This window comes from Oncorhynchus gorbuscha, linkage group LG08, assembly GCF_021184085.1.
Source record: "Oncorhynchus gorbuscha isolate QuinsamMale2020 ecotype Even-year linkage group LG08, OgorEven_v1.0, whole genome shotgun sequence".
Classification (NCBI taxonomy): domain Eukaryota; kingdom Metazoa; phylum Chordata; class Actinopteri; order Salmoniformes; family Salmonidae; genus Oncorhynchus; species Oncorhynchus gorbuscha.
In genome coordinates, this window is record NC_060180.1 from 29,654,261 (window position 1) to 29,681,573 (window position 27,313).

Sequence of the window (27,313 nt, forward strand, 5' to 3'; positions counted from 1 at the left end):
CACATGCGCAGAACCCCCCCCCCCCCAGTGGTATCACTAGTAAAATGTTGGTGTCGTGACAACACTACTCCCATAACGTATTTGGAAATAAATAGATTATTTATAGGAACTGTTTTGAAAACACTTAAATACTTTTCAAATTCCAATAGAAGTATTTGAAAATAATAATTTTAAATATTAAAATACACAGAACATAAGAATAACAAATAATCAATCAAATACACACGTATACGAACCCAGGTCTGAGACACACACAAACGTCTTACCTGTTTGAGCTGTTCGTCTGTCTGCATGGGGGCCATGTCAATGTCCTCCTCTGGAGACTTGGAATCAGGAACTAGGACCTCCCGGTCTGTGTCCATGGGCTTCAGATCCTCCACCATCTTGTCTAAAAGGACCAGGCTGTTCTTGGTCTCAGTTTCAGCCTCCGCTACAGAGTCTGGCTCTGGCTCCGTCTCATATGGTTTCTCCACAACCATCTCCATGGGCTCTTCGTCAGACTCCTTCTTCTCAACATCCACCTGAACAACAGAAGCGTTTGGGAAACAAGTTATCGCCTCACTATCTCCGTGATCCCCCGGGGATCTTTTCATACTATTGCGTGTTTATTGTCGATCGGTTGTAATGAAAATCTTTTTTTGTGTTTTTTTGGTCATATGTAGACTAATGTAAGACTTCGGTGACAACACAGACAAACAAGGGAAATGAGCTCAAAGCCATTGGATGTGCATTGCATACTTTATGTACTATCTATCTAATATAAAAATGATCTAAAATAATCTAAGTTAAATTGGTAACCAACTACCCTACCTCTTGTTGTTGCAGACTCTTGGCCATGGGGTGGTTATTGGGGTCGGGGGCACCTGTGGGGGCCATGATGGGCTGTCGGAACACTGTAGTACCAGCGCAGAGGGAGGAGGCGCCTAGTGATGACATGTTAATAGCTGAACTCTTAGCTCCGCTATGGGTTACCTGGCGACCTGGAGAGGAGACGAGAACAGAGACAATGTCAACATGCTATACACGACAAATATATAAAGGCTTAAATAACAAATATCAACATACTATGAAAAATATATAATGTCTAGCTTTAATGGATGATTGACGAGTGTTTAAAATCAAGTGGTGGATTTGAGAGGCATTTAACATTGCTCCAAATGATACAGTATGAAGTAAGGCAACAGAAATACATACACAGGTGTTATATGCAAGATGATAGGTAGGTCACGGTGCTTACTGTTGTACTGGTGAGGCACTAAAAACTCCCCCAGCCACTCTGTGAGGGCCAGTTTCAGGGCGAGCTGAGGGCTATACAACATGTCCGTCTCCAACTCCTCATCACTGCCCTCATTTTCCAGCTTGATCTGGATAGACACAGTACTGTCCTCTCCATCCGCTGAGAGGGATGGAGGAGGATGGAGAGAGAGGGAGGAAGGGAGAGAGAGGGAGGAAGGGAGAGAAGGGGAAGGAAGGACAGGGATAGATATAAATACCATAACCAGGTGTAATGTACAGGCCTGTTTGAATACTGTGAAAGTGCCCCCTTCCCTTCCTCTATTGGAGAAAACACTCATGTGACTGGATGGAACTGAAAGCCATGTAATCTGAACGGACAGAATGCTGTGCTCTTCCGAGAACATATCTTTTTGTGTCATTCTATAAACCTACAGACATGAGACTTGGGGACAGCCATTGTGTGACCTTACTCTACTCTATAAACACCAAAACAAACATTCACTTGGCCTCCAAATAGACACGTGGATTAACCGTGCATAACAGTGCTAAAAGACCCTACACCTTTAAGACCGGGGTGATTACTGATTACAAGGGTTACTTCTATCCTACTACTCTTGGTTTCTCTGTGGCGCTTCATCGCTCAATTATTGTCATTAATTGGCAATAACACACCAGTTCAGGACAACAATAAAAAACCAACACAAACAGCAGTCCTTGAGGACCAAAGATGTACAACCCTGCTTTAATACGTTTGCCTTTTAGGTTAACTCTGGCAAATTGCAGAACATAATGTCGCCGAAAAAAATACATCTATTAAAAGAGAATAAATAAATAAAGTCCATCCCAGTCAGACTAATTTCACTGTACCCGAGAGTGCCAGAACGGACAAATTAAATATACTGTGGGATTAAAACTAAAGTCTAAATCAGACTTACTCATGGCGACATCCTTGCGCACTCCGTTCATGTTAGACTTGTACCAGGTGGCCAGGGTGTGGATGGCTACGAAGTTGGACTCGAACTCACAGTTGGGGTTGGTGAGAACCCCCTTCAGGCGGGGGATGAGCTCCGTGGAGCGCCCCTTGTACGGCCCCAGGAACAGACGCTTCTGGTCGTAGTCGTTGGCATGGATGTTGTCCCAGATTACCGGAGCTCTCTTCAGGATCTTAGAGACCTCCTCTATTGATTCCACTGTGATGTCTTTCGATACCACCTTAGGACCTGGAAACATAATTTCAGATACATCTAGGAGTCATAAAAGTTATAAAGTATGTTACAAGGTCTGTTGGTGTTTAAGGTTAATCTAATGACTGCCAAAACATGTGTAATTTGAATTTGTTCGGATCTACTGTACCTGTCCACAGCACTTCAATGCCAGGTAGCAGCTTCTCACCCACTGTGTGCAGGTAGGGGGACTGGGCAACATTAGGGTAGCAGAACGTTCCACAGTACTCTGGTTTAGTAAGACACAAAGAAAAACATATATATAGAATCTATATCTTCCATCAACTATGAATCCGGACCAAATTTCAGTTACATACATAAACACAGGGCACGTCGATACACAGATACAGGTTATCCAGGGTCGTGTTCAGTAGGCACAAAACTGAAGAAAACATCCCGAAAAAGGAGGGAAACCGGGAGATACCATATAAACTAAGAAATGCGTGTGTGTGTGTGTTACCTGTGGGGCAGAAGAGAAAGGTCTCAGGCTCTCCCAGGTACTGAAAGATCTCATTGGTGATGGACACCTGGGCATGGGCGAAGGAGCTGAACACTTCCTTGTCGGCGGGGCACATGTTGTGGTCAATGTCGTCAAACAGTAAGGCAAATGACTTGCAGCCAAAGTGAGTCACCTGAGCGAGAGTATTAATTATGAGACGATGTGTTAAGACTCCAGTAAATGAGTAAGTGCAGACAGTCAAAGATGTAGAGGCCATAGAATTAGAATGGACATGAACCGTATGATGATATTGGTCAGCCATTTTGGTTAAGGAGTGGGTCAATCATGGTTTGCCAGTGCTGTGATAAGATGGTGTAAAATAATGAATATATTTGCACTGTATGTTTGTTAGCTAGCTAGCCAGTCAGTTGAAATAATTCAAAAAATGTTTCTAATTAACTGCCAATATGCTAACATTCCACTCAAACAAACCAAAAACTGGACAAAATCAGTTGAAGACAGGACTTTGACAAGTTGTACATTTGCACTCACCTCTTTCCAAGAAAACACAAATGTGGACATTTATGATTGGCTAACATATTTTAGAAGCAATATATACATAAAATGTGCTATAAAACCTGTATTGATAATTATATATTACGCCGCAGGCTGCTGTTTTACAGGTTCCTAACCAACGTTTATATTTTGTTCGTTTTTTCCGCATTGTTTATAACTTATTTTGTACATAAAGTTACTGATTCCTACGCAAAGGATGTACTGCTTTCCGGAGACCAGGCCCAAATCCCTGTCATTAGCATGAAGAAAATGCGGAGATACAGAGGGAGAAGCTCGGGGTACTGTTTTGCTAGAACAGACTGGAATATGTTCCGGAATTCATCCAATGGGATTAAGGATTTTAGCTCCTCAGTCACCGGCTTTATCAATAAGTGTATTGACGAAGTCGTCACCACAGTGACCATAAGTACATATCCCAACCAGAAGCCATAGATTACAGGCAACATCTGCACTGAGAAAAAGGCTAGAACTGCCACTTTCAGGGAGCGGGACACTAACCGGACACTTATTAGAAATCCTACAATTCCCTCAGTTCAACAAACAACCAAGCAAAGTGTCAATACAGAACTAAAATTGAATCCTACTACACCGGTTGTGAAGCTCTTCGGATGTGGCAGGGCTTGCAAACTATTACGGACTACAAAGGGAAAACCAGCTGCGGGCTGCCCAGTGACGCAAGCCTACCAGACAAGCTAAATGCCTTCTATGCTCGCTTCGGAGCAAGCAACACTGAAGCATGCATGAGAGCACCAGCTGTTCCGGACAACTGTGTGATCACACTCTCCGTAGCCAATGTAAGCAAGACCTTTAAACAGGTCAACATTCACAAGGCCGCGGACCAGACTGATTACCAGGGAGTGTACTCAGAACATGCGCAGACCAACTGGCAAATGCCTTCACTGATATTTTCAACCGCTCCCTGACTGAGTCTGTAAACCTAGATGATTCAAGCAAACCACCATAGTCCCTGTGCCCAAGAATGCGAAGGTAACCTGCCAAAATGACTACAGCCCAGTAGCACTCACGTCGGTAGTCATGAAGTGCGTTGAAAGGCTGGTCATGGCTCACATCAACACCATCATCCCAGACCCACTCCAACTCGCATACCGCCCCAACAGATCCACAGATGATGCAATCTCTATTGCACTCCACACTGCCCTTTCACACCTGGACAAAAGAAACACCTACGTGAGAATGCTGTTCATTGACCAAGGCTCAGCATTCAACACCATAGCACCCACAAAGCTCATTACTAAGGTAAGGACCCTGGGACTAAACACCTCCCTCTGCAACTGGATCCTGGACTTCCTGACAGGCCCCCCCAGGTGGTAAGAGTAGGCAACAACACATCTGCCACGCGGATCCTCAAAACCGGGGCCCCTAAGGGGTGCATGCTTAGTCCCCTCCTGCACTCCCTGCTCACCCACGACTCCGTGGCTAAGCACGACTCCAACATCATCATTATGTTTGCGGAGGACAACAGTGATAGGCCTGATCACAGACAACAATGAGACAGCCTATAGGAAGGAGGTCAGAGACCTGGCAGTGCCTGGACAACAACCTCTCCCTCAATGCGAGCAAGACAAAGGAGATGATCGTGGACTACAGGAAAAGGAGGGTCAAACAGACTCCCATTAACATTGACAGGGCTGTAGGATTTGGTCGAGAGATAAGTTCCTTGGTGTCCACATCCCCAACAAACTATCATGGTCCAAACACACCAAGACAGTCGTGAAGAGGGCACGACAACAGCTTTTCCCCCTCAGGAGACTGAAAAGATTTGGCATGGGTCCCCAGATCCTCAAAAAGTTATACAGCTGCACCATCAAGAGCATCCTGACCGGTTGCATCACCGCCTGGTATGGCAACTGCTTGGCATCCGACAGTAAGGCACTACAGAGGGTAGTGCGTACAGCCATTTTTTCCCCCACCTTTACTTAACCAGGTAGGCTAGTTGAGAACAAGTTCTCATTTACAACTGCGACCTGGCCAATATAAAGCATAGCAGTGTGAACAGACAACAACACAGATTTACACATGGAGTAAACAATAAACAAGTCAATAACATGGTAGGAAAAAATTATCTATATACATTGTGTGCAAAAGGCATGAGGAGCTAGGTAATAAATAGGCCATAGGAGTGAATAATTACAATTTAGCAGATTAACACTGGAGTGATAAATGATCAGATGAACATGTGCAGGTAGAGATACTGGTGTGCAAAAGAGCAGAAAAGTAAATAAAATAAAAACAGTATGGGGATGAGGTAGGTAAATTGGGTGGGCTATATACCGATGGACTATGTACAGCTGCAGCGATCGGTTAGCTGCTCAGATAGCAGATGTTTAAAGTTGGTGAGGGAGATAAAAGTCTCCAACTTCAGAGATTTTTGCAATTCGTTCCAGTCGCAGGCAGCAGAGAACTGGAAGGAAAGGCGGCCAAATGAGGTTTTGACTTTAGGGATGATCAGTGAGATACACCTGCTGGAGCGTACATCACTGGGGCCAAGCTTCCTGCCATCCAGGACATATATAGCTATAAGACTGCTGAACAATTAATCAAATGGACACCCGGACTATTTACATTGGACCCCCCTTTGCTTTTACACTGCTACTACTCTCTGTTTATTATTAATGCATAGTCACTTTACCTCTACCTACACATACAAATTACCCTGACTAACCTGTACCCCTACACATTGACTCGGTACCCCCTTCATTTTGCCTCATTATTTAGTAAATGTTTTCTTAACACTATTTCTTGAACTCCATTGTTGGTTAGGGACTTGTAAGTAAGTAAAATCATGATTATACCTATTAACATAGCCCCTCTAGTAATTTAATATGGTAGACTATGTACTCAAGGATGTAAGACTATAGACCGTGATGAAATATTACCGTTATTAGCAAGACAGTTCTCCTCTAACCCAATCCTAACATCTCAATCAGCACATTAGCAGTGGTTTTAGTGCATTATCTGAAAGGGAAGGAGGGGTGCATTTAATTTTTTTAAAATTATTATTTATTTTTTTAACCCCCCTCTCTCCCCAATTTCGTGGTATCCAATTGTTAGTAGTTACTATCTTTTCTCATCGCTACAACTCCCATACAGGCTCGGGTGAGACGAAGGTCGAAAGCCATGCGTCCTCTGAAACACAACCCAACCAAGCTTCTTAACACAGCGCACATCCAACCCGGAAGCCAGCCGCACCAATGTGTCGGAGGAAGCACTGTGCACCTGGCAACCTGGTTAGCGTGCACTGCGCCTGGCCAGCCACAGGGCCAATTGTGCATCGCCCCATGGCACTCCCGGTCGGCTGTGACAGAGTCTGGCTCGAACCCAGAGTCTCTGCTGGCACAGCTAGCACTGCGAAGCAGTGCCCTAGACCACTGCGCCACCCGGGAGGCCTTGGGATGCATTTTTTAAGACAGGTTTGTGTTACCTGGTCGAGTTTCCTTTTGAGTGTGGACACTTCTTTCTGGTTAGAGAAGGTGATGTCGAGGCCCGGGGAGATGGCATAGATGAATTCAATCCCATACTCCTTTGCAGCATTGATCAGGGTAATCAGCTGTTCTATGAGAGAGAGATGCATTAGTTGTTATAGATACTATTTCACAACTATTTCACAGCAGTGTCTTTTTAAATTGTACTATTCAATGTGCCACTCACTCACACACACTTTGTAATGATGTGAAATATGTGAGACAGTTTGTTTATTACATAGCTGTATTATAACTCATATTTATATGTTATGAATTGCTGAAGGGATGCTCAGACCTAGAAATGTAAAACTGAAATGCTATGAGAATGTTCGAGGCGGCAACTTAATTCCCTTTAAAAAAAAATAAAGCGAAGATTGCAGAATAAGGTTACTGTTAAAAACATCCTGATTTGTTTCATCCATATAAAAGTCCCAAAATGACATATCACTTAACCTTTGTATTTTGGGAGAAATGTATACTTAATCTGAATTTGACCGAAGTCGTGATGGAAAGCGTTCGGAAAAGTGACGTCAAGAAAAGGACACACGAGTGAATATCAGCAGGAGTGAAGCCATTGTCCACATAAGACAGTGAAGACCAACATCATACCTAGTCCTCTGGTTGTTTTAGAAAAATAGATTTTGCAATATGAATAAAGCCAATTCATCATCCGATCATATCCTGTGTTTTTCTTAATTCTGTATCAGCAAAATAATCTATGATAAATATACACACACACACCCAGTCAAAAGTTGACACGCCAACTCAGTCAAGGCTTTTTCTTAATTTTTTACTATTTTCTACATTGTATTATGAAATAACACATATGGAGTCATGTAGTAACCAAAAAAAGTGTTAAACAATCATTGTCCTGCTGGAAGGTGAACCTCCATTCCAGTCTCAAATCTCTAGAAGACAAACAGGTTTCCCTCAAGAATTTCCCTGTATTTAGCTCCATCCATCATTCCTTCAATTCTGACCAGTTTCACAGTCCCTAATGATGAAAAACATCCGCACAGCATGATGCTGCCACCACCATGCTTCACTGTGGGGATGGTGTTTGAGAAGATAAGAGGTGTTGGGTTTGCGCCAGACATAGCATTTTCCTTGATGGCCAAAAAGCTCAATTTTAATCTCATCTGACCAGAGTACCTTCTTCCATATGTTTGGGGAGTCTCCCACATGCCTTTTGGCGAACACCAAATGTGTTCGCTTATTTTTTTTCTTTAAGCAATGGCTTTTTTCGGGTCACTCTTCCGTGAAGCCCATTTCAGTGGAGTGTACGGCTTAAATCAAATACAATTTTATTTGTCACATACACATGGTTAGCAGACGTTAGTGCGAGTGTAGAGAAATGCTTGTGCTTCTAGTTCCGACAATGCAGTAATAACCAACAAGTAATCTAGCTAACAATTCCAAAACTACTACCTTATAGACACAAGTGTAAGGGGATAAAGAATATGTACATAAAGATATATGAATGAGTGATGGTACAGAGCGGCATAGGCAAGATACAGTAGATGGTATTGAGTGCAGTATATACATATGAGATGAGTATGTAAACAAAGTGGCATAGTTAAAGTGGCTAGTGATACGTGTATTACATAAGGATGCAGTAGATGATATAGAGTACAGTATATACGTATACATATGAGATGAATAATGTAGGATATGTAAACATATTAGGTAGCATTTTTTAAAGTGGCTAGTGATATATTTTACATCATTTCCCATCAATTCCCATTATTAAAGTGGCTGGAGTTGAGTCAGTGTGTTGGCAGCAGCCACTCAATGTTAGTGGTGGCTGTTTAACAGTCTGATGGCCTTGAGATCAAAGCTGTTTTTCAGTCTCTCGGTCCCAGCTTTGATGCACCTGTACTGACCTCGCCTTCTGGATGATAGCGGGGTGAACAGGCAGTGGCTCGGGGTGGTTGTTGTCCTTGATGATCTTTATGGCCTTCCTGTGACATCGGATGGTGTAGGTGTCCTGGAGGGCAGATAGTTTGCCCCCGGTGATGCGTTGTGCAGACCTCACTACCCTCTGGAGAGCCTTACGGTTGTGGGCGGAGCAGTTGCCGTACCAGGCGGTGATACAGCCCGACAGGATGCTCTCGATTGTGCATCTGTAGAAGTTTGTGTGTGCTTTTGGTGACAAGCCAAATTTCTTCAGCCTCCTGAGGTTGAAGAGGCGCTGCTGCGCCTTCCTCACGATGCTGTCTATGTGGGTGGACCAAATCTGTTTGTCTGTAATGTGTACGCCGAGGAACTTAAAACTTACTCCCCTCTCCACTACTGTTCCATCGATGTGGATAGGGGGGTGTTCCCTCTGCTGTTTCCTGAAGTCTACAATCATCTCCTTAGTTTTGTTCACGTTGAGTGTGAGGTTATTTTCCTGACACCACACTCCGAGGGCCCTCACCTCCTCCCTGTAGGCCGTCTCGTCGTTGTTGGTAATCAAGCCTACCACTGTTGTGTCGTCCGCAAACTTGATGGTTGAGTTGGAGGCGTGCGTGGTCACCAGTCGTGGGTGAACAGGGAGTACAGGAGAGGGCTCAGAATGCACCCTTGTGGGGCCCCAGTGTTGAGGATCAGCGGGGTGCAGATGTTGCCTACCCTCACCACCTGGGGGCGGCCCGTCAGGAAGTCCAGTACCCAGTTGCACAGGGCGGGGTCGAGACTCAGGGTCTCGAGCTTGATGACGAGCTTGGAGGGCACTATGGTGTTAAATGCCGAGCTGTAGTCGATGAACAGCATTCTCACATAGGTATTCCTCTTGTCCAGATGGGTTAGGGCAGTGTGGTTGAGATTGCATCGTCTGTGGACCTATTTGGGCGGTAAGCAAATTGGAGTGGGTCTAGGTGTCCTATGGACAGATACTGCAATCTCCACTGTGGAGCTTTGCAGCTCCTTCAGGGTTATCTTTGGTCTCTTTGTTGCCCGTCTGATTAATGCCCTCCTTGCCTGGACAGTGAGTTTTGGTGGGCGGCCCTCTCCTGGCATCCGCCAAACCCAGATTAGCCCATCGGACTGACAAATGGTGAAGCATGATTCATCAATCCAGACAACGCGTTTCCACTGCTCCAGAGTCCAATGGCGGTTGGTGATCTTAGGCTTGTGTGCGGCTGCTCGGCCATGAAAATCCATTTCATGAAGCTCCCTAACAGTTCTTGTGCTGATGTTGCATCCAGAGGCAGCTTGGAACACGGTAGTGAGTGTTGCAACCAAGGACAGACAATTTTTACGTCCTAAGCACTTTTGCACTTGGCGGTCCCGTTCCTGTGTGGCCTACCAATTTGGGGCTGAGCTCGGCAAGTGCAAAAGTGCTTAGGACGTAAAAATTGTCTGTCCTTGGTTGCAACACTTAAGACGATTATACTTCAGAACAACAGCACTTACTGGGGCAGATTTAGCAGGGCAGAAATTTGACGAACTGACTTGTTAGAAAGGACGGCATCCTATGACGGTGCCACATTGAAAGTCAATGTGCTCTTCAGTAAGTCTTCAGTCTACTGCTAATGTTTGTCAATGGAGATTGCATGGCTGTGCGCTCGATTTTGTACACCCATCAACAACAAGCGTGGCTTAAATAGCCGAATCCACATACTTTTGTATACTGTATATAGGCCAATGATGATCAGGCAGTTCAGAAAAAATAAATATGTACTTGCAATAAACAATGACATTAATCCGATTGGTATTCGACCATTAATCTCTACAAAACGTGTAGTATTCTGTTGGAATTGTTGTTGTAGCTAGCTTATTCCATCCCAAAACCCCACGCTAGATCCGTGTGAGGCAAGTTCGTTTTGCATGCCCCAGGCACTTAGCTAGTTGGCTATCATCATCTACTAACAACCTAACATGCCAAAACTCTTTTGGCACTTTAGTACCTACTTACTCGATTCACATCCAGCATCGAAACCGCCCACCATGGTGCTGTAAGTAACACAGGTGGTGTCAGTGGACTTGGAGCCTACATTGAGTGTGGCCAAAGAGCGGTTTCTTAGCATCAGCTTCATGTTGAATCTACTCTTCCGCTGTTGTTAGTCTGCCCGAAGAGGTAGGACTGTCTTCCCATCTAGCGCATTTTTGATCAAAATGAATGCAGGTAAACAGTGCACTGCCACCCCTACCAGTTCTTCTCATGACGTCAAAGCTACCATGTATTTCTGGTATATGAGTTTTTGATAAATGTAATTAAAACTTCAAAAATAGAAGTGTATTATTATTGTTAAAATACACTTTTGCGTAAAGACTGTTTTGATGGGATATCAATCTAAGTTGCTAGATTTGTGAAAATATACTATGCAACATTCCCTTTAATGCTGATGCATTTCAGAGTAAGCTCATTCAGTCGAAAAGAAATCTAGTGCAACAAGCACAAACAGCAACTCCTGTGCACTTTTATATGTAGGCATATGTGACAGGAATCATTTCAACCCATGTCCATGATGAGACAAGCTCACCTGCTTCTTCTACTGAGTACATCTCTCTCCAGAACATCCTGTGCTTGTAGTCATCTTTAGGAGCGTAGAGGTATGTGTTCAAGCCCCATTTCTGCTGTCTGGGGAACACAACACATATTGTGATTAACACAGGCTTTGTGTGACACGGTTTGCTTTGTTTATCACAGAACATATTGACAACGTTCATTGAAAACATTTCCAATGACATTAAAAATGACCGTACATTCACCGATTCCATTATGATAGAGCACTAGTAAACACCATACGCCAGCCTGCTGTACACAGACATTATATTACCTCCTGAACAGCTCTTTCCTTTGTTCCATTGTCCATGGCCGGCCGTAGAAGCCTGTTGAAAACAAAAGTCAAACAGTCAGTTTTAACACACATAGCAAACATTTCAGGTCTGCAGACATCCACCCCCATCTATTACCCTGGCTTTGTATGTTCAGCTGCCACGCGTTTGCCATGGCGGTAGCAATGTGAGACAATATATCCACAGGAAAGTATTATTACATCAACTTTTCAAAGCGCTCGTTCACCGGAAGCATGCGCAGAACCATGTAAACACGTGCACGAGCTCAGCAAGTATGCATGTATTTGTATCTAGTGCACATGATTCAGGTGATAGAAATCTGAAGTAACTACCGGCGCTTTGAAAAGTTTACAATTATATACTCAACACTAATATAAATGCAACCTGTAAAGTGTTGGTCCCATGTTTTATGTGCTGAAATAAAAAATCCCAGAAATGTTCTATATGCACAAAAAATGTAAACAAATTTGTTCAAAAAATTTGAGACATCCCTGTACGTGAGCATTTATCCCTTGCCAAGATAATCCATCAACCAGAAAGGTGTGGCATATGAAGAAGCTGATTTAAACAGCATGATCATTACACAGGTGGGGACAACAAAAGGCCACGCTAAAGTGTGCTGTTTTGTCACAACACAATGCCACAGACGTCTCAGGTTTTATGAGTGTGCCATTGACATGCTTGTGAGAGGAGTCTTTCCTGATTCAAACGCTCATTTCTGCCCCACATCAAATTCATCTATGCTGATCGGTTTAAACATAACGAAATCCATAATTCATATAGATGGGTCATCGAAATTGAACAATTGTTAATTGTACAATACAGAGTTAATGACACGTTGTCCTGAATAATCACAATTATTCTCTAAAACGTATCAAGCTCAGCTGTAAAAGTAATGGTTAGCTGGCAAATGAGTCTGCCACTCTCATCTGACTAGTCTGCAAATCCTGTATGCATCAAAGACAGTAACTATAACAAAACAACGTAATTTATCAAGAACGTTATATGTTCTGCTCACCCTCCACGACTCCACTGATGAATTTCCTGCGTCCCGACAGCTCCACCTCTATGTTTATCGGTTCTTCCACGAGGCCAGATGCTTCGGAACCAGCCTTAGATGGCCCCGAACATGGGCTCGTTTCAGTCTCCGCTTGAGACGTATCCACCACCGGCGTGTCTTTCTGAACCATTTCTACAGACGGTCTGTTCTCGTAGCTAGCACCAGACAGGGTTGAGAGAGAAAAATATATGTTTGAACAAGATCTGAAACTCCGGTGATAGCGAGGAATTGGAGGATATGCTCACAGGCCGCAGAACACAACAAATATTGCTCGGCTTGTCTGTTCAAATTAGATTCACGCAAACAAGTTTCTAGTAAAACGAAACGACAGCTAGATGTTAGCTAGCTTCAGTTAACAATCGGTCAAAATATGAATAGGTAGCGTTAGCTTGCTCGTTGGCTAACGTTGCTAGCAATTCTGCCTTCCGCTGTGCAAAAAAATACTTAATTTAGAATAATATTATGTCATATTGCATATCTGTTGACATACTTGTACGCAACAAAAAAACATACATTTACGATTAATAAAGTATATATTTGTTCCTGTGAATATCTCGACTAGTCTTTTTAGATTAGCCCTAGTTTCCGCAGATTCTTCCTGTTTACACCGACTGCGCATGTCCAGGAGACTGGATCAAACTAGTCGCCACCAGACAGTGGCAAAACACTATTCGCCTTGGAACATCAGTGGATCCCGGCGTGTTACATGCCATTTGTGTTTCTATTCTTTTGGCCAAATTTCATATACACAAATTTAAATTACAACAACAAAAACACACATTGTCTTATTCTACAAAAATAAATTGAACTGTATTTTAAGAAAATTAAATACTCTCCGAACAAAAAAGCTGTTAGAATTATAAATGCATGTATGTCCCTTAAGGTCCTTGTGTAAATTGTAATGTGATATTGTACCCCCTAGCTCGATTGTCCATTGTATATAAATCTATATATACTTGTGTATATGTCATGTACGTTCTGTATTGATTTGTTGTTTAATAATAAAGAAAATAAATGTGTTTCTATTTCCGGAAACATTCGCGCGACGCTAGCGCATGCTAGTGGCGGGAGGCGAGTTGTGATACTTTTAGTTGAGAGCGCAATAGTTTGACTGACAGAACCGCACGAAATACTCAAATCGATCAACATAACAAGCATTATATGTTCAGTACGAGGCTGTCACAATAATTGGAGGCAGTTTTTACAACAAACAATGTTTTGAACACCAACCTCTAGGACGTCGATCTGAATGTACCTGTGGTAGGCTAGACATATGACATTTTTAACAATGTTTTTGTTCTGATGAAAACGAGTTCACTGCATCCGCCGTGGAGCCCAGTTTCATAATAGCACCATATGTCCCAGCTGCCTGCCATAGTCTTGAAGGCATTTTTCACCCTGCCAGATCCTCTTAGTTCTATTGAGCACCGTAGGACCAACTCACCTTCCGAACGTTCAATTCCCAGGTTACTGTTTGACGTCACAATGCCTGCTTTGCTATTGTTGGCAATGGAGACCTGCCCGCCTTGTTAATAGTTCAAATGTTTTTATTTCACCTTTATTTAACCAGGTAGGCTAGTTGAGAACAAGTTCTAATTTACAACTGCGACCTGGCCAAGATAAAGCAAAGCAGTTCAACACATACAACAACACAGAGTTACACATGGAATATACAAACATACAGTCAATAATACAGTGGGGAAAAAGTATATATACGGTGTGTGCAATGAGGTAAGGCCTATAAAATAGGCCATAGTGGCGAGGTCATTACGATATAGCAATTAAACACTGGAGTGATAGATGTGCAGAAGATGAATGTGCAAGTAGAGATACTGGGGTGCAAAGGAGCAAAATAAATAAATACAGTATGGGGATGAGGTAGTTGGATGAGCTATGTACAGGTGTAATGATCTGTGTGCTGGTGCTTGAAGTTAGTGAGGGAGATAAGAGGCTTCAGAGATTTTTGCAGTTCATTCCAGTCATTGGCGACGAGTATGAAGCGAGGGCAAGCCAACGAGAGCGTACAGGTCGCAGTGGTGGGTAGTATATGGGGCTTTGGTGACAAAATGGATGGCACTGTGATAGACTGCATCCAATTTGTTGAGTAGAGTGTTGGAGGCTATTTTGTAAATGACATGACCGAAGTCGAGGATCGGTAGGATAGTCAGTTTTACGAGGGTATGTTTGGCAGCATGAGTGAAGGATGCTTTGTTGCGAAATAGGAAGCCGATTCTAGATTTAATTTAGGATTGGAGATGCTTAATGTGGGTCTGGAAAGGAACGTTTACAGTCTAACCAGACACCTAGGTATTTGTAGTTGTCCAAATATTCTAGGTCAGAACCGTCCAGAGTAGTGATGCTGGGCAGGTGCGGGCAGCGATCGGTTGAAGATCATTTAGTTTTACTTGCATTTAAGAGCAATTCGAGGCCAAGGAAGGAGAGTTGTATAGCATTGAAGCTTGTCTGGAGGTTAGTTAGCACAGTGTCCAGAGAAGGGCCAGAATGGTGTCGTCTGAGTAGAGGTAGATCAGAGAATCACCAGCAGCAAGAGCGACATCACTGATGTATACAGAGAAGAGAGTCGGTCAGAGAATTGAACCCCCATAGAGACTGCCAGAGGTCCGGACAACAGGCCCTCCAATTTTTTATTTAACACATATTTTTCTTTCAACTGCATTGTTGGTTAAGGGCTTGTAAGTGAGCATTTCACTGTAAGGATTTGGCGCATGTGAAAAATACAATTTGATTTAATCTCAATTGGGCAAATGTCCGTCCTCTCCTCCATTCTTCCATCGTCCTGTCCTCTGTGGCCCGGGAACAGATAAGTGGTCGAGTGTGTCAGCAGAGACGGAAGAGCACGTGAGACACCTCTGGCTTTTTTTCCCCCTGGTACAATGAAAGTCAATGAACTTAGCAGACCAGACCCAGCTGCTATTGCATTGGTGTCTATGAGAGAGCCTTCCCCGTACATACATTTTTCAATGCCTCGAGGCGGCAGGGTAGCCTAGTGGTTAGAGCGTTGGACTAGTAACCAAAAGGTTGCAAGTTCAAATCTCCCAGCTGACAAGGTACAAATCTGTCCTTCTACCCCTGAACAGGCAGTTCCTAGAAAATAAAAATTTGTTCTTAACTGACTTTCCTAGTTAAATAAAGGTTTTATAAAATGGTTAACGGCATTCATTTATCCACCATCTTTAGTGTCAATTCATTAGTAGCCAAACCTGGGGGGTGAACGTTATTTATAATAAATAAGGGTTACATGGAGAAAATGGGACCTCTCTGGAATGAAAAATCTTTTTTCTTTTCCTAAAGCCCCTAAACCAAAAATAATAATGAAAACAAAGTGGGTAGCAGATAACATGTCTACTGTTTACCCTCACTTTGTGGACAGACCAGAGCCTTCGATATTCAGTTTTAGAAACTGTCTTGTAAGCATTACATGGCAAACAGGTAGGCCTACCTCTTATTTCTTAAATAGGAAGAAATATGCTAAAAAACAAAGCCATCTTGTTGTTAGTGAAGTCTAATTAATAAAAGGAAGATGGTTGGAGTCAATTATGCCTACTCGAATTTGCTTACTTTAAGCACCATGAGTTGTCCATTTCCGAATCATTGTGCCGCCGCTGCTGCTTCAATTTTCAGCACCACAATGTAAATTACTCAAATCTGGCTTATTGTGAGGTCAATAACTCTGTTGACCTCTTGTCCTCCTTATCAGCTTTGCGCTCTCCTTCTCCAACTGAACAGAACATAGGCTATAGGCTAGTCCGTGTGGCAGATAGTGATTTTTGGGGGGACTAGGCCTACTAAAAAAGTATTTTCGGAAGCCTTTGACTCTCTTCCTGAATTGACACTAGGCCTACGCAGCACAGCCATTAGTTAGGCAGCACACAAAAAAGTGTTGGATCAGCAAGTGCAGAGCAGGCCGGGGCTCAGGGTTGGAATATTCATTGCAGTGTGTAATGTAGCCTAGTTTTATTTACATCATCCCAGCATTTATTGGGGTGGCAGGTAGCCTAGCGGTTAGAGTTTTGGGCCAGTAACCAAAAGGAGCTGACAAGGTAAAAATCTGTCGTTCTGCCACTGAACAAAGCAGTTAACCCACTGTTCCCTGGTAGGCCGTCATTGTAAATAATAATTTGTTCTTAACTGACTTGCCTAGTTAAATAAATATATTTTTAGATATATAACTTTGCTCAGTTCTTCTCCGAGCATGCACTTCGTAGCCTATAGCATACAGGTTACGGATCATTTGATTGAACCACACTAAATCGGCTATAGGCGCACGTAATGGGTGGCGGCATTGGGCACACATCGATCAGTGGGGGCTCCTCAGAGGAGGAAATAGAGGACCATCCTCTTCAGTGAATTTCATAAAAATAAAAATAGTGAAACATTAAAAAAGTTATCATTTTTTAGATAAAATATCATCAATATATAGCCTAATAAACAACTCATTCTAAAACACAGAAATATTTAAATGTCATCAATTACAAATTATATGACCCTTCCCTGGACTAAAATGTAAAAAGCATGAACCTCCTCCATTTGCCTCCAGGTAACCATTCTGTAAATTTTGATCCATCCCTAAGTTAGTTGTGCAAGACAATTTATAGATCTGGGATGGGCAACTCCAGTCCTCGGGGTCGGAGTGCTGTCACACTTTTTCCCCATCCCTAGCAAATACAAACAAGATCACAATTAGTTGATTGGAGTCAAGTGTGTTAGCTGGGGCTGGGGAAAAAGTGGGACACCAAATCAGGCCCCCAAGGATTGAAGTTGCCAATCCCTGTCATAGATCAAAGGAAAAGTAGCAATACTTTCTTTTAAATGTGTGCATGCTTTTCTACTCCGACCATAGAACAGCTGATTCAAAGGGGGTGTGGCAGATATCAAAACTCTTCCGCGGTAGGGTACACTTGTGCTTCCTCTCCAAAAGGAGACTATTGAGGAGCGGAGGACCGTCTTCCATTTGCCTACAAACGAATTGACACACTCCTCGATTGAGAAACACTATTTTCACGCCACTGTGTAGCAAGTTAGGAGAACTTACGGAACAAGTTAGGATAATTAACATAGTAGGTTATGAAAATCACTTATAATCGAAGTGGAGTGAAAAGTGTCCCCCCTCTTTGACCATTCAACCACTTATTGGCTTCTGGGTCACGGAGGGGAGGACAGACTTTTGCCCAAAAGAGAAAACCCCTGAGTATTCTCCCCTCCTCGATAACCTACTTCAGCAGAGGACACACAAGAATATCCTCTCAGCAGCTAGCATGGAAATGTTTTAAAGAGCAACTGCTCCTAAAAAACAACTTCTCATTTGAACATCTTGGCCATGTTCTGTTATAATCTCCACCCTGCACAGCCAGAAGAGGACTGGCCACCCCACATATGTTCTCTCTAATTCTCTCTTTCTTTCTCTCTCTCGGAGGACCTGAGCCCTAGGACCATGCCCCAGGACTACCTGACATGATGACCCCTTGCTGTCCCCAGTCCACCTGGCTGTGCTGATGCTCCAGTTTCAACTGTTCTGCCTTATTATTATTCGACCATGCTGTTCATTTATGAATATTTTAACATCTTGGCCATGTTCTGTTATAATCTCCACCCGGCACAGCCAGAAGAGGACTGGCCACCCCACATAGCCTGGTTCCTCTCTAGGTTTCTTCCTAGGTTTTGGCCTTTCTAGGGAGTTTTTCCTAGCCACCGTGCTTCTACACCTGCATTGCTTGCTGTTTGGGGTTTTAGGCTGGGTTTCTGTACAGCACTTTGAGATATCAGCTGATGTACGAAGGGCTATATAAATACATTTGATTTGATTTAGAAAATGTGTCATCGATTTTAGTCAAACATTTATTCTACTGGCAAAATTGAGTACAAAGTGTAAATAGGGTCATTTTTGTCATAAAGTCAGTCTTTTCCAAAACTGAGTTTTGTGAGACTGGTGGTCGTGACAGCATCACAATGTAAATTAGTGTCTTTTCCCCCTCCTGCCCACAGCTGGCAGCACACAAGTAGTCTAATCATCAATTTGGAGTGCAGCTGCATGTGACCCAAGCTGCATGTGACCCAATTTACTCTGGATATCCGTATGGGGTAGTTAAATTGCACAATGTCCTTGGGATAATGTTAAAATTCAAGTAGCTCCACATTTCATTGACTGTAAAAGCTCAAACCAACATTAAATTGTAGAAATGTATATAAACATATTGAAAAGCATTCAATGAGAACTAAAAGGTGTGCAACAGACAATATTTTTTATAACTTAAATTGTGAAATTTATTGACAATCCCTAACTTGCCCCGGAGATAGGCTATCCAAAGTCAAACAAACTTTGCCACAGTTGCATACCAGCAGGCTAAAGCGAATCGTCAAAATAATTTGGCTAACTTTTCCCACCTGCAAACATACGACACCCACATCAAACCACACTCTGAAGCAAACTCATGTTTGAATTCAGTCACGGCCGCTAGCATTTCTTAACATCTTTGATGTAAAGTCCCCTGTTTAGGGGACCTGTGTGGTTCTGGTACCGGTTCCAACCTAGGTTTTTGCTTAAACATAGATCTGTTGACACCGTAGATCGAAATGGCTTGCATTGAGCGGCAGCTCTGATTCACAAGGAAACTGAAGTATTTGTCTTCTGCCTGTGTGAAGCAAGATGTCTGACACCACTTGAAGCTGGGATATCCTTCCGACTGTCCATCAACTCCTGGCTGAATCCGACATCACAGCCACTGACAACGCATATGCCTGGAATCCTTACATCGTAACGCAGCAGGAGAGAAGTTTCGTTCCTGTAACACATTCTGAGATCGATTTATAGCCAGTAATCAAATATAATTCATGGATTTTAAACAAACACTTTGTCATAGACAGACAAGATTAATATGAGATGAAAGGCGTGTTCCTAATGAGTTCAGGGCTAGAGCTCTGTGAGATGTTCAAGTTTTAATGTCACATGCATAGGTACAGTGAAGTGCCTTTCTTGCAAAGCAAAGTTGGGTCGGAGCTTGCAAAATGGCAGCATTCCAAGCATCTTCACAGCGAAGGGGGCTGATGTTTTGATCAGAAGATTCCTTTAGAAAACATGCAATTTTTTCCCAACACTAAATATACAAATGTATTTTACAGTTAAGGTGAAATCTTTGTCATTTTATACATTTAGAAAAAATGTAATTTCAAGCCTTATTCATACTTGTTGAATAGGAAATATTTTTTTGCATATTTATACCGTGTACTTCAGCTTGCACCTTTTTTCTTTTACCAGAAAGGTGAGATTTTAACCTTTCTTGGAGTCTGTAGCATTACTATACTGAACAAAAATCTAAAACGCAACATGCAACAATTTCAACAATTTTACAGAGTTACAGTTCATATAAGTAAATCTGTCAATTGAAATAAATAAATTAGGCCTTAATCTATGGATTTCACAACTGGGCAAGGGTGCAGCCATTAGCCAGCCAATCAGAATACGTTTTCCCCCACAAAAGGACATAGTGGCAGCGGTGGGATGGCGCACCACAAATCAGTGAATTCCAAAAAGAGATGTAAAGGACCACATACAGGGTTGCGTTCTCAGCAGCAGCAACAACTTTCAGAAAAGGTACCTAAAAATAGAAATGGGGTGGAATACCATGGTATCGTCCGGTGAAGAGGTAAATTATGAGAAACTAGGAGCCCGACCAAGGAGCCAAACAGAACTGCTCGAGCTGCCAACACCAGGACGACGGAGGATCCCCAAGCAGTGATGAGGCCAGCCCCAGCACCAAGAGACCAGTCCAGCAGTGTTAACGTCCACCCTCCACCATTCCTGAGGAAGGAGCAGAAGATGCCTTCATACCAGCAGGGGGAGGACATTAAACTATCTGCTGAGGTTTGAGCGAATGGCCAAGATGTGGCGATGGCCAGAGGTAGTGGGTCTGCAGGCTAGTCCCATTGCTCACAGGCCTTGGTTTACACAGCAATGGATGAGGGGCTGTCCAACATCAACAAGGACCTGAAGGAAGAGCTGCTGGTGAAGTTTGACATCTCCCCAGAGACCTGCCATCGGGTGAGTTAATGGGCTTATGGCGGGTTTAGCTGGCACTGCAGTACCTTAATGCACAAAAAGGGGAGCCAGGAGAAGAGCTTCACTGCTGTACCAGAGTCAGAAGCTCTTGACCAGAGAAACCAAGTATTCGCCCATTGAGACTGAGTGCCTGGCTATAAAGTGGGCACAAGATAGCCTCAGGTACTACCGGAGTGGGCACAAGAGAATTTGAACTGCACACAGACCCCTGACGTGGATCCAGACCATGAAGGACAGGCATGCTTGCGAGACCAGGTGGTATCTGGAGCTCCAGCCCTTCCGGTTCTGTGTCCGTCACAAAGCAGGTAAAGGAAATGTCACAGCAGGCTGCCTATCCGGGCTTTCGAAACCTGGTTGCTTAGGGAGAGGAAGGTAATGTGATAGAGAAGTCCGTCAATGGCACCATTTGGGAAGCTAACACACCCATCTACCCCTCCCTGCTATGTTAGCAATGTGGGTCGACAAAACTTAACGATCTCAGTTCATACATTACCTCCCTTCAGTAAGTTTGGTATGGTTTACCATACCAAGCTTTCATTTTCAATTTGACATTGCACTTAACGTTCTGGATGAGCGCTCCGTTTCTGTTCCAGTCCGTTAGGTTCTGGGTATTTTATTTTACCAGGCAAGTCAGTTAAGAACAAATTCTTATTTTCAATGACGGCCTAGGAACAGTGGGTTAACTGCCTGTTCAGGGGCAGAACGACAGATTTGTACCTAGTCAGCTCGGGGATTTGAACTTGCAACCTTCCGGTTACTAGTCCAACGCTCTAACCACTAGGCTACCCTGCTGGAATAAAGGCCCGAGCTACGGCAATTGGGCTGGCTTTTTATTGCCTGTCCCGAATGGCGCGTTAATGTGAATAGGTATATTGTAAGAGACCATGTCAGTAGTGATGAGATTCTGTAGATGTGTTACATACCGATTGAAAAAAGGTTAAATTAAGAATTCATATGTTTAGCTAAGTGGAAAATGGAAGCTGATATTTGGTATGGGGACGGCTTTTTGATTGCGCTGTTGATGGGGCAGCACTGTTTAGCTGTCCTCATGTATACTTTGAGTTAGTGATTCCAAAAGAGAAATGGTACTATGTAAATGAACACCCTTGCACAGAAGTACTTTTGTGGCTTCGCCAGTTTTATTTGGTAGACGCTAAGGTTTTTCTGGTTTAGCCTCCTGGCTAACTCAGAGGCAGTTTCTTCACACCCCCTTTTAAAATCAGCCGTTTTCTGAGAAACACATGCACTTCAAAATAATATGCTTCTCATCCTAATCTGTAAAATGTATTATCACTTTACACTCATTCTCCTGATGACAGGCAAGTGGAGAAGTCATTAAATACAAGCACATTAGTTTCACAAAATGAGGGGAAGACAGGTGAGCAAAACCAATAGAGTCCTCTGGTTTCCCAGCTCTGAAATCGGTCTGTGAAGAATGAATGAAAAGCAACACAGACTGGAGCCATGTTCAAAACCAATATTGACTCAGATAAGTCAGTGATATGCTCTAGACAAAAATCAAAATGTCAACCAGTTTAAAAAGTTTGGTTTATTTAGGTTTGCGGTACATTTCAGCAATGTCGTTCCACCTTCTCCCAAATATCAGGGAATATTCACTTTAGTATCCCCATTTCTAAAACTTATTCCCCCTCCCCATATATTGTGGAAAATCTGATTACACATTTAAATAAATTCTTTCCGGTTAAAAAGTTTTCCATTTCATTTATTTTTTTGCTTTTAATCTTTTCATACAAATCTTCACTTCAATAGAAGGTGTAAGCTTGCAGAAACAAAATCACACAAAGAAAACCTACCTAAATAAAGACCGGTAGCTCTGTCAATGCAGGACAACACGTTAGCCAGCTGTCACTTCAAATGATTCAGAAATAACATTTCAGAGTTCATAAAGACAAGCTTGAAACAAACATGGCATAAATGATTTAACACTTAAAACAATCCATATAAAAATCTAGACTTCCTGCCATCCAACCATTTTCAATTAATGACAGATTCTGATGTATTTGATTCAATTAATGACCGATTCCATCGACTTGAACGTAACTTAAATGCCCTATAAGCCTTACTCTTATAACCCAAAATCTAATGTTATTTTCCAGATTGCAGCTTTAAACTGTAGCTTTTATGAACCAGAAAAGAGCTACATCTGTATGTTTATCGATGTCAGCTGGCTAACGTTTTGACCATTGGTTGCGATCCACCCCTAGGTCAAGGCGAAGGCAGAGTTAAAGGTGGGAGGAGCCTGCCGCGGCTCTGAGGTAAGTCTTAGCATGGCGCCCCCAGTGGGCTGACCTCTGTTACCTCTTCAGACCTTTCTGGGCCTGCTTCAGTAAAGTGTCAAAGTCAAGTACATCAAACTTGCCCTTTGCAGGCGACGGGTCATACTCGCGGTTAGAATCTGGAGGGAAGAGAGAAAGAACATTAGTGTCACTGTTAACTCTCCTTGCGTCACTGCAATCAATGTAGGTGCATATCAAGAAAGTGGCCAGAACAATAAATCTATGATCATCTTATCTGAAAACTGAGAAGTTGTACCAGTGTTGACCATCCCCCAAAAAGTATGTTCTACCTAGATCAGCGTAGCTGGCCTTGCAGAACTGTCTCCTTCCCCCAAAGCAAAGGTCAAAGGGGAGTTCGTCAGGCTTTCGGAGCTTGCCACCATTCTCGATGGCCGTGAACGCATCCTTCGTATCGTAGTACGTCACAAACCCATAGTTATCCCTATCACAGAGATGGAAAGCAAATATTAAAACACATGCGTTAATCAACAAGGGTTGTATTGATTCATTAGGGCACACAATTGACAATATTTTAATCAAATGCAGAGACTACAACAAACGTTATAGTCCAGGTAGTCCTGCTGGCCGGTTTTCTTCCATTTGGTGACATGAACACTACCAATGACTACTGTGTGTGCCGAGGTGTGAGTTGTTCTTAAAAGAGCCACCTGGTGGTTTAACCAAGAGGCCCCAGTTATAAACAAGCCAGGTTGTTGCTGTAGCAGCTGTAGATTGGCCTGAGAGACCACAGAAAGGGTCAACCAAGTTCAAAGACAGTGCACTGGGGGGGGGGGGGGGGGGGGTTCATGTAACTGACAGGGTAAAGCCTAGGTGTTAGCACTGGGATAAAATCTGGGCCAGTAAGCATAAAACCAAAAAATATTCTGTGATGAGGCAGTAAGACAGACTTCTCTAAGACACAATGTTTTTAGTTTCTAAATGTTTTCCATAATTGTGCCTACTGAACATGAGGAATTACTCGTTGTTGAAACAAAACATGACCTGTGTTTTAGAGTACTTACCCATGGTCTCTAAAGTGTAGAGTGCACTCCTCAATCTCTCCATACAAAGAGAAGCGTTCCCTCAGCTCTTTCAGTGTCATTGTCCCCCGGATTCGCCCTACATAAACAATTCTACGCTCCTCCTGAGAGGGGGGAGTGAGAATGACAGTCAGATGACATTTCTTATCCTGCACCACAATTGGCTTAAAAGCACCCCCCCCCTCCCCCCAGAATTTGACCCAGAGACAAACTGTGTCCCGTTCCGATTGGTCATCGTGTATCAATGAAGAAACTCTTATGGCGGTTACAAATGGTCACAGATAGCAGCAATTCTTTTTTTTAAGGCACAAACCGCCAACTTCACTTGGATAGAAATGTACTCACGATAGCTTTTTCTTTGAGTCTCTTCACCTCCTGGCTGTTTTCTCTAGATTCAGGCCGGTAGCCTGGTCTGAGAGAGGGGCTGTAGGAAGAAACAGAATGAGAGCGAGGTGGTCAATGTTGTATAATTTAAAAAAATCTGTATCCATAAAGCCAAGTACAGGAGAAGTAGTCAGGAGAACATCGTGCCTTCAGAAAGTATTTATACCCCGTGACATGTCACATTTTGTTGTTAGACACTGTTCCGACCAGCAAAATAAATTTCTGAACCGGTTTCAAACCCCCCAAAAACTGTTTTTAGCTAGACAAATTTAAACAAATCAGTGAGGATAGAGCAGCTTGCTGTGGAGCGGGTAAACGATTTAATCTGCATAGAGAAATGTGTATTTTGCTATAACAGCATGGTTTAATGATAATGAAAGGCACTGTGCTGCCAGTCAGTGTAGGGCATGAGATTCAGAAATGGAGGGTGAAAAAGCTTTCCTTGAAGGGCAGCATCTGAATTAGGCCCACAGAATTATACTTACGGAGAAGCAGCGTTTACAGAGGAACTTTGAATGTCTTTGAACTTCCGAGTTGGTTTAGCATTGGACCAGAACAAATATTACCTGGCTAAAACACTTGTGTGCAGAGCAGCACTAGAATTAACATCTTACCTTTCTGTAGTTAATAAATCCAACATCAAACCTATAGTATCCTTAACATCCCTCCCTAATTTTGTCAGAGGGGGAGGGGCAGGTAGCCTACAATGCACACACCCACTGGTAAAGACTTCCAGCTGGCAGGCAGACACTGGAATTAGTTTGAATGATAGTAGTAGGGGCTTTGCATTTGCTCTTTGATTTGGGAGACTGGAAAATAACTCCTGAAAATGTCAAATAACGTTATTAACCGGTTCCAATGCTTTTAAAATTAATGGCTCTGTTCCAGAACAGTATAGATCACTTTTGGTTCATGGTTCTGTTTCCCAAATAGTTTAGAAATTTCACGGTTTTCAGCTCTGTCCCTGAAACAGTTTCATCCCTTGATTTGCACATTTTTAAAATTCAAGTTGTCAAGTTGGTTGATCATTGCAAGACACCCATATAGTTAAGTCAAAACTCACTATGCCACTCAAGAACTCTGTGTATATTTCACATTGTGTTTTAAGTTATTGTACTGCTGAAAGGCAAAGTCGTCTCCGTGTCTGTTGGAAAGCAGACAACCAGGTTTTCCGCTAGAATTTTGCCTGTGCTTAGCTATATTCCGTTTCTAATTTGTAGCGACTGGGTGTATTTATACACCATCCAAAGTTTTTTTTTTTTTGTGTTTTTTTTTTACCCACCTACCAACAGGTGCCCTTTGCGAGGCATTGAAAAATATGCAGGTTGTCTCACCTATTCAGATAAATATTTGCAAGATTCTCTGAAGCAGGATGTTCAAGGGGAAATGGAAAGTTCAACACTCCATCTAGTCATGATGACCAAAAACAGAGCAGAGGAAGGAGTCAGCCTCTTGTGGAGTGTCCCAACCTGAAAAATGTTATCCTCTATAGGATCGGTGCCACCCCATGGGACGGTTGAGCTAACGTAGGCTAAAGTGATTAGCATGTGGTTGTAAGTAACCAAATAATTTTAACTGCACTGTGCAATTTACAGTATTTATTACAGTGAGCGAAATCCATGCTATTGTTTGAGTGCACAGTTATGAATTTGAAGATCATTAACATTTAACAGAAATGGTTCATTGGATCAGTCTAAAACTTTGCAAATACACTTCTTCCATCTATTTCCCAAACCTAATTTGCACCTAGATTCCTAAGTCATATTGGCCTCTTTCATTTAAAAAAAAAAAAATACACTCTATCCCCCTTTGCATCATCTTGTACCAGATCTCATGTGTTATATTAAACTACATTAATATCACATTTCTAAACTTCAAAGTGTTTACGTTCAAATGGTATCAAGAATATGCATATCCTTTCTTTAGGTCCTGAGCTACATTCCGTTTCGATTTGGGTATGTCATTTTAAGCGAAAATTTAACTAAAAAGGTCCGATCCTTAGGATTTATGGAGGACATGAAGATCTTCCAATGAAACTACGACTTTTATGGAATAGACTCTAATGAGGTGGAAAAAGCACAGAAGGCCACAGACCTTCAACTGGGGGAACTGCACCAGGAGGTAGTGCCGTTCTTTCTCTTTCTATACAAATCCTCTGCCGCTGGCTCTGCCATTAAAGGCCTGTCAGGGCGATGAGATTGAGACTAACCTCACATCTTGGAATTTTAATTAACTTAAAATTGCATATTCAACATTCAAAATTGAAGCTGAAGTTGGGATTTTATTTTAGGAATAAGGCACGTTTTTCTTTTGAAGCCAGGAGGCGAGTATCAGCTACATTTATGCCTTTACTAGATTGGGATATTTTATAGATATGCTTCCGCTCAGTGTTTGAGATCAATTGACACCCTTTACCATTGCACATTGAGATTTTTTATTTTAAACTGCAAAACCCTTACACACCACTGCACTTTGTATACCAGGGTTGGCTGGCTTTCTCTCGTCACTGGTATAATTGTATTTACAAAAGCCATTTCTGGGTTTACTACCATTTTATTTGGCCATTTTTATTGTTCAGAAATGTGGTGGGTACTCTTCGTTCGCAGGATTTTATCCTGCTTACTGTTCCAAATGTCCAAACTGAATTTTGTAAAAGGGCTTATGTACTCTGCGACGTCGGCTTGGAACGACCTTACAAAATATACTTTTAAAACTGGAAG

At 42.6% G+C, this 27,313-nt stretch overlaps 2 protein-coding genes and 1 non-coding gene across 5 annotated transcripts in view; all 3 read right to left on the minus strand.

Moving 5' to 3' along the window:
- LOC124041468 (protein O-GlcNAcase-like) overlaps positions 1–13,457 on the minus strand; it is a 34,433-nt gene extending 20,976 nt beyond the window's left edge. Inside the window, exons 1-11 of one of the 2 annotated variants that reach the window (XM_046359075.1) lie at positions 13,312–13,457; positions 12,757–12,953; positions 11,720–11,771; positions 11,423–11,520; positions 6,917–7,047; positions 2,920–3,091; positions 2,590–2,688; positions 2,172–2,456; positions 1,238–1,396; positions 811–980; positions 267–521 (exon numbers count right to left, since the gene is read on the minus strand). In XM_046359075.1, the coding sequence (XP_046215031.1) occupies positions 267–521; positions 811–980; positions 1,238–1,396; positions 2,172–2,456; positions 2,590–2,688; positions 2,920–3,091; positions 6,917–7,047; positions 11,423–11,520; positions 11,720–11,771; positions 12,757–12,928 (1,593 nt within the window). In that variant the 5' untranslated portion in view covers positions 12,929–12,953; positions 13,312–13,457. Of the gene's footprint in view, positions 1–266; positions 522–810; positions 981–1,237; positions 1,397–2,171; positions 2,457–2,589; positions 2,689–2,919; positions 3,092–6,916; positions 7,048–11,422; positions 11,521–11,719; positions 11,772–12,756; positions 12,954–13,311 lie in introns of those variants that run through there. The other variant, XM_046359076.1, reaches the window with a different exon arrangement.
- Positions 13,458–21,992: 8,535 nt separating this feature from the next.
- Positions 21,993–27,313, minus strand: part of LOC124041469 (peroxisome proliferator-activated receptor gamma coactivator-related protein 1-like) — a 41,465-nt gene continuing 36,144 nt past the window's right edge. For both annotated transcript variants that reach the window (XM_046359078.1, XM_046359077.1), the window contains 4 exons: positions 24,555–24,633; positions 24,192–24,313; positions 23,460–23,611; positions 21,993–23,288 (listed from right to left, as the gene is read on the minus strand). In XM_046359078.1, coding sequence (XP_046215034.1) covers positions 23,188–23,288; positions 23,460–23,611; positions 24,192–24,313; positions 24,555–24,633 — 454 coding nt within the window. In that variant the 3' untranslated portion in view covers positions 21,993–23,187. The remainder of the gene's footprint in view (positions 23,289–23,459; positions 23,612–24,191; positions 24,314–24,554; positions 24,634–27,313) is intronic.
- LOC124042386 lies at positions 23,810–23,951 on the minus strand. The gene has a single exon (XR_006840140.1). It is a non-coding gene; the product is annotated as a small nucleolar RNA SNORA50 (small nucleolar RNA).